The sequence below is a fragment of the Parus major genome, chromosome 1A, assembly GCF_001522545.3.
Source record: "Parus major isolate Abel chromosome 1A, Parus_major1.1, whole genome shotgun sequence".
NCBI classification, from domain to species: domain Eukaryota; kingdom Metazoa; phylum Chordata; class Aves; order Passeriformes; family Paridae; genus Parus; species Parus major.
Window position 1 is genome coordinate 51,520,070 of NC_031773.1, and position 13,369 is coordinate 51,533,438.

General features: G+C 38.7%; 1 protein-coding gene across 2 annotated transcripts in view; it reads right to left on the bottom strand.

The window, feature by feature from the left end:
• Positions 1 to 1,613: 1,613 nt before the first annotated feature.
• The window catches only part of RIC8B (RIC8 guanine nucleotide exchange factor B), a 32,011-nt gene continuing 20,255 nt past the window's right edge, over positions 1,614 to 13,369 (bottom strand). The window contains exons 7-10 of one of the 2 annotated variants that reach the window (XM_015629073.3): positions 11,776 to 11,920; positions 11,479 to 11,623; positions 9,573 to 9,692; positions 1,614 to 2,702 (exon numbers count right to left, since the gene is read on the bottom strand). In XM_015629073.3, the coding sequence (XP_015484559.1) occupies positions 2,591 to 2,702; positions 9,573 to 9,692; positions 11,479 to 11,623; positions 11,776 to 11,920 (522 nt within the window). In that variant the 3' untranslated portion in view covers positions 1,614 to 2,590. Of the gene's footprint in view, positions 2,703 to 2,725; positions 3,464 to 9,572; positions 9,693 to 11,478; positions 11,624 to 11,775; positions 11,921 to 13,369 lie in introns of those variants that run through there. The other variant, XM_033514556.1, reaches the window with a different exon arrangement.

Sequence of the window (13,369 nt, forward strand, 5' to 3'; positions counted from 1 at the left end):
CTTTTTGGGTGTGAAAGGTACATGTCCCCAAAAACCACTGGGTAACACCTTTATAGTCGCCACTAGAAAACCTACTGAGCTTTTTAATCAGAAAGTAGTAAAATGAGACATTTCACTTAGAGACCCTTCTCCACACTGCCCAGTTTGCCAGTTTAAGCAAGACTCAGCTGCCCAAGCCTCCAGTTTTGGAGGTTCAAGTTTGGAAATAAATTCAGGAGCAAAATTTCACAGTACACAAAAGATTCAAGGGAGCTCCTTTTTTTAACCTCACTTTTCTCCAGACTCCCATCCAAGAGAAATCTTACCATATGCTCAGTTACTCTGAAAACACCAGCCAGCACAAAAGGAAGCAGAGAAACTGCTGAAGGACCTTTGTCCCAAGATATTCCCAGACCTCCAGCCAGTGCAGCCAAGGTTGGACCTAGGTTACATTGCAAAGATAAACCAAAAGGTCTGCAGCAGCCTTTTCACAAACTATCCTCTTGGAACAAGAGGTGCTCTGGGGCACTGCAAATTGTTCATTTATCTACATTAACCTGCACTGCAAACAACCCAGCTGTGACAGCCACTCTTGAGCTACACTATTAAGGCATAACCTCCTACACTTGGTCTTTCCTTTTTCCTTTTTAATTGAAGCAGAATCTCATGTCTGTAGAACCTTCTACAAGCATCTGTTCTCCAAGATAAACTAAACAGAACTATTTACTGCAAATGTTGCTGCCCTGTGGCAAATGACAGGAGGCAGAGCACAAGAGCTTTGTGCTATACTGCTTGTAACAAGGTCCCTGGAGCCATTATTGTTTTATTAATCTCTTTAGCCAGCTAATTGTGGTAGCATATTCCACAGCTTGTAAAGCAACAATTGAGATCTTGCTCTTTTTACTGCTCTACAGCAAGAAGCCCCTATAGAAGCTCATGACTGAAACAACTCCTTGCTCAGCCCCAGCTGACACCAAGACAGTTCCTCATTAACAGGGCTGGGGAAGTTTTGCTCCTCAGGGAGGGATCACAAAGTCTTTTCACCTGTAGGGCACACAATACAATACTTGCCCGTGCTGGGCTCGGAGTAGTCAGTGCATGATGCTAAACCCAGAATTACATTTTTGTGACCCAGCTTAGATGCAACCAAGCACATTTCTTGCTCTTGGACAACTGGTCTCTTCCATTTTTGGAGTCATGTAGAAGAAGTATGACATATTACATATGTACCAGGAAAGAGATTGCTGTGGCTGGGAAGTGTCCTTCGGAAACACAAACTCAACCACTGAGAGGACAGCAGTGCATTATTTTTTTTCTTTTCAATTATTTTGGAAGACTAGGACCATCTGTAGAAGCTCCTCACATGAGCAATCACAGCACTATTTCATACCAAATTCCTCTTTACATAGTCTTTGAACACCAACTTCCTTAGTTCAGAGAACCAGTGTCAACTTATAGGAATCCAGGAGAAACTGGAGAACCATCACCAACCTCTGAAACTTTCCCAGTGAATGGCGTGTTTAAGCTTCTGCACAAAATATAGAATTAGAAACTAGGGCATGGATTACTCTTCATGTAATTCATGCTGGAAGAAACACATAGAAAGAAACCAAGCAGGCAAAGAGGCAACAACAGCAGTGCAGCACGCCTGAAACTTTAATCTTCGTTTTTAAAGAGTACAGAATCAAAAGTGACACTTCCTTCTCCTTTCCACCCACCCATACTCTATCCCATCGCTTCCCAAGTTGTCTCTAAGAGGAAATATTTCTTTGTTGATTAGTTTGACTTCCCTTCAAATGAGGCATAGCAGTTAATCTCCAAAAGTAGGCTCCAATTCAGTGAAACACTGGCACATGCACTCCAGTCCCCTCCCATTCATGGCAACATTTAAGTGCAATACTTGAACACCATTTTCAATAGGGATGTTTTTACTTAACCAAAGAGGGGAGGAGGGGGTATATTCGTGTGGTCTTAACCACGGAGGGAGGGAAGACATACAACATACATCATCTTGTTCCCAATTTAAAGGCAGTTTTAGAAGCAGTCTGTCACTGACATTGTTAAAATCTTAAGGAGCAGCTTAACTGGAGAAGTTTGTAGCAGTAAGAAACCCCAGGGCACTTTAAAAACGGGAGCTTTGAAATCATTGCTCAATGCCAGCTAAAGCAGCCTCACAAGGTCAATCAGACTTCTAAGTCTAAACACCCTCTGCTCCTAAATGCCATTAAGTAAACACGCTTCATTAATACAATTATATAAAGAGGAAGACTGGCAAGACAATACAAAAGATTATCAAGAATGGGAAAACCTACAGAGTTCAGAAAACAGGATTCTGGAAAATGAAAGTGGACTATATTTTACACTGTAGGCTTTCACTTTTTATCCTTTTGAAATAAGTTTAATTTTAAATTAATAAAGGTCATAAACTAATAAATTGATATGTTCTCTAAACAGACATAATAAAAATTCAGACATTACAGCACAGGACCCATCATTTAAATATGCCAATAATAGAACAGTTAAAGTGATGCTGTCTAATGCAATGATAAAAGATGCAGCTCTAAGGAGAAGTGTGGATTAGAAGAGAATTGAGAGTGAAGCAGGTGATGCTTTAGTCTGAATCTGAGCTCTCTTGCTTGCTGGTATGGTACTGGCTGACTGCTTCCTCCAAAGGAGCCATTGTCCCATCCGGCCGCACTCCCATTGGCTTTATGAGCTCATCTCTGTGAGAGATTGAAGAAAAGCATCCATATTAGCATGTGCACACATATCAATTCCTATGTGTATAATACAGTCCCATACAGTACATGCTTCGATACATAATGAGCCTCTAAAAGGAAGTTATTCCTGCTAAAGCCCTCTGTTTTGAAGAAAAAGGCACAAAAAACCTTCCCAAATAGGTGGGAGGGGAAGAGCAGGACAGATAAAGACTTCATTCATATAGGCCAAGCCTACTTAGCCAATTAAAGACACCATGAAAAGTCAGTGCCTAATAGGCTCAAGACAAGGAGCAGGTTCACTGTTTCAGATACACAAACTAGCTTTTTTTCTGAGAGCTCTCTGACAGCCAGCTCTTCCTAAAATTTCACCTGCCATTCTGGCTAATATATGCCCAAGCAATTAAAACAATAATTTAATACACATTCATCTTGTTGAAGGAAATAAATCAGTTAAGAGAACAGACTCTGCCTACACCAGTACTAGGGGTGTGTTAAGGACTTGCTGATTCATTTTAAAAAAAGCTGACTGATTCTAATACTATTGCTTTTGTTTGTGGCAGTTTAATTACAGGATTTACAGCCATTTTAATCTCTTCAAAGCTCCAAAGGCCGCTCAGCAGTTAATCCAATTATATCTACTCCACAAGCTTCAGCCTCATCTAAGAGATGATTAATTATTGATTAAGCCAATCAAAAAGTATTAGCAAAGATTTATTTAATCCTTACTTTTTATCACCTCATTTATATGTGGATTATGGCAAAACCTGTAAGGGCAAAGATAACATTTTGATTTTATGCTGAAAAAAAAAAGGGAAAATACCTCTAAATATTCAAGAGTCACCTTAAATAAAGGAGCAGAGGTTTGATGTGAATTTACCCCTTGGCTGAAAGACAGCCCAGTAAAATTGCCAATTTAACATATATCTACCACCCTCCCAAGCCACAGACAATAAAACTGCATCACTCTGTGGGGAAGGAAAGGCATCTCACCAGCTCCCTGCCTTGTCTGCACTACTACCTTGGCTGAAAAAAGGGACAATTCCTTCTACACAGCTGGCAATCAATCCAACCTTGACACACCCACAGGAACAGCAAGAAAGGCAACATCTGAGTGACATGGCATGCATATGCCAGACACTGCACAGTCAGGATGCAGTTAAATCGAGTCTCAAAAAGAGACCAGGAAGATAAATGCAGCTGTTTGTGCAGATGTGACATCAGATGCTACAATGAAAAACTCACTAATGCCACATGAGAAACAATTGCTGTGGCTTGGCTGACCAGACATCGTGGCAAGTCTGATGCCAGGGAAGAAGGTTTGCAAGACCAGGGAGCACAGGCCAGGCTCTCCCTCAGCGTGGGTGGAAGAGTAGGATCCATCTTTAAACAGACTGGAGAGAGCTTGCCATTACTTCAGGACTGCCAGTGAGTCCCCTCCCTCCTGACAATGCAATCCATAATGTGCAGATTCTGCTCAAGTGACAGCACTCAGAGAATGTCTTGGAGATGTATGGAAAAGACACCTCTGAACCCTTGAAATCAGATTCAAACAGGCTCAAAATATGAAGACTGCAAATCTGGTGTCCAAGGAGGACAAGAACCTGCCTGCTATTGGGGTCCTCCAAAGGCAAAGCTGGAATGCTTTGGAGTTGTGCTTCATAGCAGAGACTTTTTTTCCACACAGAAAAAATCCTATACATCTAAGGTCTTTTAGATTTTCAAACTTTAAACATGGAACAAAACAAGTATCCTCTAAAATGCAAAAATGTAGCCATGAGTAACAAAATCACCACTGCTTTCCCTTTAAGCTGAAAGGATCCTAGATTTTTGTTTTAAAAATCCCAAAGTGTACACTTAAATTGCAACATTTAATACTTGCAGCCAGAAGTCAAAGAATCACATCATTTTATAGTAATTTGCCATTTATATTTGGTAATAAATGAATTGTAATGGCTAATAAAGGATAAAGAATTTGTTCATGAAAAAGGAAAGAGAAACAGGAAATCAAGGTCCCAAGATCCCTTTATATGGGGACCTCCCTCTCCTCCCAACAATTCTTAGGCCTTTAAATATTGTCAAGAAGTCCCATCTCATCATTTGTCAATTATAAAGGCAAAGCTCTTTCTCTGAGGCTTCCCTTTTCCAGCCTCACTTTCACATCCTGCTTTAGCTTTAGCCTTTAACAATGGGAGTCAGGCTGAACTCACATTGAACAGAATAACAAGGATGCTTATCAAGTACCTTTCTGTTCCTGCCTGAGCTTCCTGCTTTGCAAGTCCCTGAGCAGGATGGAAGAGTACTGGTAGGGATTTGCTGTTCTCTGCATTAAGAGGCTGAATTCCACACATCCTTCACCAGGCAAGTGCTACCCAGTAAAATTGAACTGTGTAAAGAAAGAATATTGCCAAAGGAAGGAGGAGAAGAAGCAAGGATCAGCCTATTTTGTTTCTAACCACAATTTAGACCTCAACTGTGCTTTGACACCCTGGACTACCGGAGGATGTGCTCACTGTCCATGGGGAGATACAAGGTGGGAAGGGAAGTGCCAGGCCTCAGAAAACAGGTTACTGTCCAGAAACTGGATGTTTACAGCACATCCATAGCACAGAACACCACGGCCTCAGCCCAGTAGATGGCAGTGGGAATTCTTACGTATCCATGAAGTTCTGTACAAGCACACAATGTGTGTACTTATACATGTTCAAACATCCTTAGGTGACCTTCCACATACTCAGATGCACCTTGCAACACTCATTTTTCTAATGCAAACAAAGCATCCTATTCGAGTGTACTCAGAAGCACACCATAATTAAACAATTGGTAAAATGCATTTTCTTCTTTCACTTCCAGATCTCCCAAGAGTCCCTTCAAATATATCCATACAAGTTCTGCCTTCCTTCTTGCCATTTAGCTTGATAACAACTCAAAAATCATTGCCTTGTTTTGAAGGGTGACTCTCTCCTGCCTGCTGTCTGTGCTGCAGGGCAGCACTGCCACACAGAATTAATGATGGTGTCTGTAATCAAACAGCCATCATGTAAACACCAGCCTGCCCCTTTGATAAAACAGCGTCTTGGGGACCTATTCACCTCCTTATAATTGAGTGCCACATAATAGTTCCGATCCTTTCAGGGAACATTATTTTGTTCTGTGATTAGAAAGGGGAAGAAAAAAACAAACTCCATGTAGCATTGCCTTCTTCATTGATCCTATGATTAATTTTGTGTTTTTAATGAGTAGGGTACCTTATTTAGACAGGTTCTCTTACTCGTTTTGTTGACTTCTGTTCAATGTACAACAAAACCCAAGCTGTGATAATTGGAGACCATTTTATCAGCAAAAGGATTCTTGCTATTAATGCAAGGTTGGCTTGGAAAAAGCATCCTGACATTCTAAATTAGTCAATTAATATACAATTCTACCTACCATTTATAATAGAAAAAATGTTAGCATTTTTTCCAGACATTTTAATTAACACAGAGTATCTCCAATAATCTATTATATAGACAGAATATCACACAACACTGACTTAAGGTGGCTAACTGGATGTTTTGCAAAAAAAAATGGAAGGCTGAGTTAAATCCTTGCAGATCTGGGGAGTTTTCAAAGCTCAAAGATGTGCATCATGTGCAGAGGACACTGACTTACAGTCACCAAACAGCTCTCAAAGAACCAACAAGACACTTACTGCAAACAAAACCCACAGAGTTATATCAGGGCCAAGTTCAGTCATCCAGCATCAGCCTAAGTAGTATGTACACCTCCCAAGAAATGCAATAATCAAGATTCATCATGTTCATTTATACCTGTAATTTCTATAGATTTCATGATTAAAAAAAAAGTAATCTCAGCCAAATTTGATCAAAATGCTGATTTCTATAAAAGCTTTTGTAGAATCTATGTTAAAATATTGGCACAGGGGAAATGGGTTCACAATAATATTCAGCTTTCCTAAAGGTATCTTGAGAAATCAAAACTGGGTGATTTTAATTTAGCCTTGTTGATGGTCAATTACTTCATGAACAGGCCCAAGCACCAACAACCTAAAAGAATAGAAAAGCTTAGGAAGTATGACCTGAAATGACTAAAAGCATCAATCAATTTTCCATGATCTTGAAAAGTTTCCACTTTTCAGTTCCAATGCTGAAAATAGAGAAACCTGAAAAACAAAAATCCACTGGCGTATTATAGAACTAGGAAAAAGATGTCCCTTTGTCCTTATAGCTTCAATAAATCTTTACAAAGGGTACGGTGCATTCAGCACTTTGCAAAGGGTACAGCTGCATTCAGCAGCCATTAATGAAGGCTATAATTTCCCAATGAAGTAGTACTGCCTGGCAAATTTGTTTTCTGAGTTCTGATATTCAGCCAGTCAAAGCCAAATTTGGAGTGACAAACTGGCCTGATCATCCTCATTGGTCAGGGAGAGAAGCTGACAAGCTTGTCCTTCAAGTCCTACAACTTTTTTCTTTTTTTTTCCCCATGCTTTTCTCCAGTAGAAGTGTGACAGCTCTTCAAAGCTTAGCTTCCACTGCTGGGACAACACCAGTGAACTAAGCAAACCTGTTTTACTGTACATCACACAAGTTAACTCTAAGCTCCTGTTCAGGTTGCACTAAGTTATATAAACTTGCTCAAGATCAGTTGTTTGTTCCTGTTCAACTTCCTCCCCTCTATAAGCAAAGCACTGCATCAAACTGAACCTGTTCATGGCACAGCTCCCCCTCTATGATGACAAGAGAGAGCAGCAGAAGCAGGAAACCTGTCATGAGTACTCTGCCTCAGAGGAAGACTCAAACCCCAGAATCAACTAAAAACTCCAATCAAGCAACCTCTGCTTTGCATCTGTAAGGTATAAAGCAAGGGTAAGAAGTGCATTCCACGGAGATTTAAGACTGCAAACTCCCAGCACTGAAGGGCTCAAGCTGGAGGCAGCACAAGTGTCCTATTCCAAAACCATGGAGGGACTCCCCACTACTATCAGCATGGTACTAACTCCGTGCATGCAGGACTGGCAATGTCCCATGTTGTTTAACATCAGCAGGGCCCACAAGTGTACTCAGTTACATTCATGAAAAACATCCCACAGCCTCTCCATTCCAAGTCCTAGTTTCTTTTTCCTTCCTGCCAGCATTTCCCTCCTCCCCAATTTTTAGTAAAACAAGAAGTGTGGGAAGAACAGTGAAATGATTTTATTAATGTTATCACAGCACCTAAAGGGGTCACATCAACAACACTGTCCCACAGTAACCACAATACTAAACAAACAAAAACCGTCCCAATAAAGAGTGCCAGCCCTGAAGCAGTGTAAGTGCTATAGAAGAAACTGCAGGTGGATGTAAGGGGCACAGAAAGCCCAAGGTGACAGCAGTGCTGCTGGCCAAGAGGATAAGTGGTGACACAGGGCAGCAGCTGCTCAGTTATTGTCAGCCTGTGGCAGGCACTGCAGCAGGTGCCTCCAACCCTCCAAACTGAAAGGGCTCTTGTGCCACAGTAACTATTGGGAGTTTTTGTGTAACTGCTGCAGTGACAGCAACTGACTTGTCTTCCGTCTCAGCTTATCTGCAGCCTCAATCTTTCTTTCAAAGAACTTTTTAGACCAGTTAGTCATTTTGTTGTGGTAGCCTTGATGCTCAGCATCTTAATTCTCTAGCTTAACATAGCAATGGCTCCATCTTACAGAGTAGTTCAATTAAGATTACATGTGCATTGCACTTTCTTCTCTTTCCTAAGAAGACTGTGACATACTACACTTGCTTTCCATGCAAATAATGTGAAAAAATATCCAATTACTTCACTGACAGTCTCAGATCAGTTGTTTTAAGTTCCTTCCCTGCTTTCAATCCTGCTTGTAATTCAGTTTTTGACAGCTAATGTAAAATCCAGATTGTCCTATATCTTTTGCTATATTCCTAATCTTTAGCAGAGATGTAAAAAACACTTGTTTTGCTGAATTTCTCTCAATAGATCTTTTTAATTGACTATCTATAGATGCTCACAAAACAAGCACATTTATAGCAGCTGAGTATTTTTCATGTTTGAAACTTATATATATACCTCCTACAGCTCAATTCAATGACAAATTAGTACCATATAAGTGTTTCTCAAGAGTGTAACTTTGTTTATGAATTAAAAAAAACCCAAACTACAGGCAATCACTCCAATATGGCCAGAAGTATGGGGAAAGAAAAAAACAGTAAATTGTAGGCATGTGGAGCCAAAGAGAAAAAAAATATAGAGATAACAGCACAGGTCTATGTTCTTTTGTACATCAACTGTTATGAACTGAAGATAACTCTCTGCATCACTACTGTAACACCATTATGTCACACTAAGTATACATTTCATTTATGGCATTACCTTAGTCACATAAAACAAATTACAAAGGCTGATTTGTAATCCAGTCCTCACTTAACTGCAAATTCCCTTTTAATTGCCCCATTATAGAATTTATTGTTTCTGACAACAACTATTTTCACACTGTATTTGTTCCTCATATAAGCAGCAGGCATAAGGAGTTACAATGAGATGCTGCTCATTAACTTGGGGAAAATAAACACGCTTGCCTTGGGCCTGGATTGTGTCCCATGCTTTAAAAGAAGAAATTCTCTTCATTACCATCAGCCTATCTATTCAGGAGTAAGGTCATCTCACCACCAGACATTCCCAATTCTGTCCAATCATCTACAAACGAGGTTTCCTCTGAAGTCCTGCAACATACCACTATTTCCTTTCAAGTCCTAAAGATTTTTATCTGCTTTTAAAGTGGTCCTAATCCTAAAAGAAGTTGATTCTAACACTATTTTAAAGCACTAGACCTTAGTAAAGACCCAGGATACAAGCTGCCTCTCAAAAGCAGCTATAGTACAATACCTGGAAAGTTTATCAAACATGTTGACAAGCTTCATAGCTTCATACTCTTTTTGTTCTTCTGTCATTTCATCCATTGGATTGGGCATTGGTTCTTCTAAATGACCAGTGATAAGGTTAATGCTGGAGGTGAAAAAACAACAGAGTTTACATTTCTGCAAGAATAGGTACATTTTCTATTTTCTTAATAGCAGGAAACAGGAAGAACTCACAGAAACCATCAAGACTAAAACTATCTGAACTACACATGAAAGGTTTTGTTATAAATAGACAAGGTTCATATTTATACCGTATTTTCTCACGAATCATGACTGTATCTTCATGTTGATTCACTTAATGTCTTGTCAGTGCTCAAAAATGCACAGGCTGGTAGTTCTTGTTGTTGGAAGCCAGAGAGGAACAGTTTGAAACCTGTTCCAAATGATGATGGTAACAATGACAATCTCATTAGTGCTAATGAAATAAATAGGGAACTGGATGATAGATACATGTCTGAAACTAATTCTGTACAGGCCCAATTTTAAAAATACAGACAGGATCCAGTTAATTTTCCATTAAGTTAGTTAACTGTTGCCATTACATCATGATAATGATTTTTGCTCAAACCAGATTAAGTTATTTAACTTTGAGCATTTACAAAATCAGCTTTATTTTCACTATTAATACAAGTGAATAGTGATACAGAAACGGTAACAAAAGCAGAGAAGTAGTTTTAAAGAAAATTTTCAGGGCACATTATCCTTTCAGATATTTTAATCACAATCTTTTAACTGCAATACAGAAAATAAGATGCACAAATCAACAGTTATCCTGAATGTTTCATTTAAGTGTTAGCTTTTAACCAAATAGATGTTATAGTTTTACTTATGCACATAATTGAATGTCAGGCTTTTGAAAGAAAAGGAGTGCGAAAACAGCAAGAAAAAGAATTCTGAAGTGCAGAAATAAAAAGAAACCTCCTGGTTTAGAGTAGATTCCTTAGCATAGAAGCAACATAACTCCTAAATCTCATACATTTAATCCTGACTTTATTCATGTACCTTAATAAGAATCTTTCAATAAACCATAAACATCCACCATATACCTAACCATGGCTGTGTAATTCAAGGAAAAGAGAGTAAAACAGAAGAGTAACGCTAACATTTCAGATCTCCACTATCAACAATTTCAGAACATCTTTAAAATGGCATCATATCTTAGATTTAACACAATAAACTAACACCTCTAACACCCAATCAACTACAATAAAAATCAAAGGAGCTTCTATGTGGTCACTGAATCCTTCAAACAAATATATTTGGATTCCTGCTGCATGACTTCTGTAGAAGTTATTTTGCTTCTTCCATATTTACATATGTGACCTGCTTGATTCTTTAGGAAAATTTTAGTACCAGGCAATCTGAAACTCAGTCAAAACTGAAACTAAACCTACTGGCTTTCTCCTTCATAACAAAATTCTGGCTAAAACCTTTAGTCATATCTGGCACCATTACTTTCTCCATTACAGAGATATACCCCACAAACAATAGTTAGCAGCTTGGCAAACTTCATGTGAATTCCTCAAAAATCTGGGACAAAACCCATCCTTGCTAAGTTTGCTACTAATATTTTTTTCCTATCACTTCCTTAAAAATCTCTTTCCACACTTGAATTTTAAGTAGTTATTCAGATGTTAAATCATTCTCATAGTACCTTTTTTCCTGCCCCCCGCAACCATTTCTGACTACATGATGGTCACTATTAGAGGCTGGTTTCTCAATAATTAGACCATGAAATTAGCAGAAGACAGGAGTTAATAAGCACATATCATTCAATAACTGGCCTCTCTGAAAAAGGTAAAAAAACCCAAAATTATGTCAAAAGAATCCAAAATGCAACAGGATATGTGAAATTGAAAACAATACTATACTTTGGCTTTGCAGATTTGTATTCTTCTGTGTCTGTATCTTCATCATCTGAGTACCAATGATCTCCTCTTCCTCCTGCTAGCAGGCCTCTGGCTGCAAGCAATCCTGCTGCATTACCATAGCCTGTGTATTTCAACAAGCTATCGACTGAAAAGAGGATACAGAAAATTATTCAGCTGTAATCAGCTACGAAACAAACCCCTCCAGGGCGCTATAAGAATTGAGAGTTACTGCAAGAGGCAAATATACCAATTACAGCAAGACCTTGTATAAAAGGGAAAAGAAAATGTGATTTTTACCTCTCTCTTTACAAAGAACAAAAAGAAATTCTGCTGCAATTTGCTTTACTCCAAGGTCAACATGTGTCATAAGGCGCACGAGTTTGTTCCTCACTGTTGTACCAACTTCAGGACGGTTTGAGACATCTCTTAATGGAGGCAGTACCTGGCAGCACAAAACAAAGGGAAGAGCACCATAAAATGCAGAGAAATACCTTGCAAAACCAATGTTTGCTAAAATAAATGTAGTCAAGAGTTACTCCGTCCTTCAAAAAAAAAAAAAAAAAAGCAATAAAATCAGACAACTATGCCCACATGCATTAGTAGTAACTCTTGCTTCTTAATATTTTTAAGTTTTCTGGTCTGTCATTTTGGGCAGAAAAATACCCAGTCTCAAATGCAGACTTTAAAAATACAGTTATTAGGAGTTTATGAGCACAAATGGTTGTCCCAGGAGAGTTTGTCAACAGGCAGCCATAACCTCATGTTCTCTGTTTCTTCTGTTTTGCTCCTATATCTTGTAAAAGTATTAGAAATAGCAGTTTAAGGAAACTTACACTCTTAAAATGCTGTGTGGTTTATATAGAAAACAATGTGTTTAATGAAAAAGCAGGAAAACAAGTATACTGCAAGTTCTACTCCAAGTTTCTACTACTAAATTTCAAAAATGGGCTATACATATAGAGGAAAGGCACACTTCAACCAGAAAACACTTTAAAAGCTCAAGCTAAATTTCAGAAATATTTTAGAAAAATCACTATTTAACATTTCCTCAAACACACTATTTTCTCATTAGACGTCATTAAGACTTAACTTCAACCCTCTAGAAAGGCAGAAAGTGCAGAAATGATGGCTTTTTTGGCAAACTAACTTGTGCCTCCTTGTGTGGATGCCTTCAGGCTCAAAATCTATGTAAATTTTTTCACATTCAAAAGATACATGATATGATCTGCAAACAAATCTGGGTCATATTAAGAAATATTTAATGATCTGAAAAGTCAAATAAGAATTATGGATCTTCAATATTTTATTAGGGAATAAAACAAAGTATGTCACCAATTATCATAAGAAATTGCAAGTCCTTTATCTTCTAAATGTCCAACATAAAGTGTCATGTCCTGTGCAAAATTACAGCACAATTACTACTGAAATTGGACTCACTGGGAACTGATCCTTACATGAATGCTGCAGTATTGACTGCTTTGGATAAAACAGACCCTGCCTTTTTCAAACCAAGTATTCAAACAATTAGAAAAAACATTTTACTTTGTCCCTGCTTATTCCCCCCAATGGGGATAGTACCATGACTGCCATTTCCCAGTGTGTTGTAAGAATGAATTATGTTCTTAGAGTACTCTAATACTAATACAGTGATGAGTGCCATAGGACAATCCAAGAGGAAATCAATCATCCTGTCTTCAGATCACAATTTGAATAGCACACAATAAATAAAGCCCAAGGCCAGCACTTAACAATGAGGGTAATTCAAAATATCAAACATCCAGTCATGCAGTTAGCAACATCCATCCATTCTCTGCACTATATGAGGCAGTGGTCCTGTGGCAGGAGTCAGCATGCAATTATATCCTGACATCGAGATGCCCAGATGTCGTAA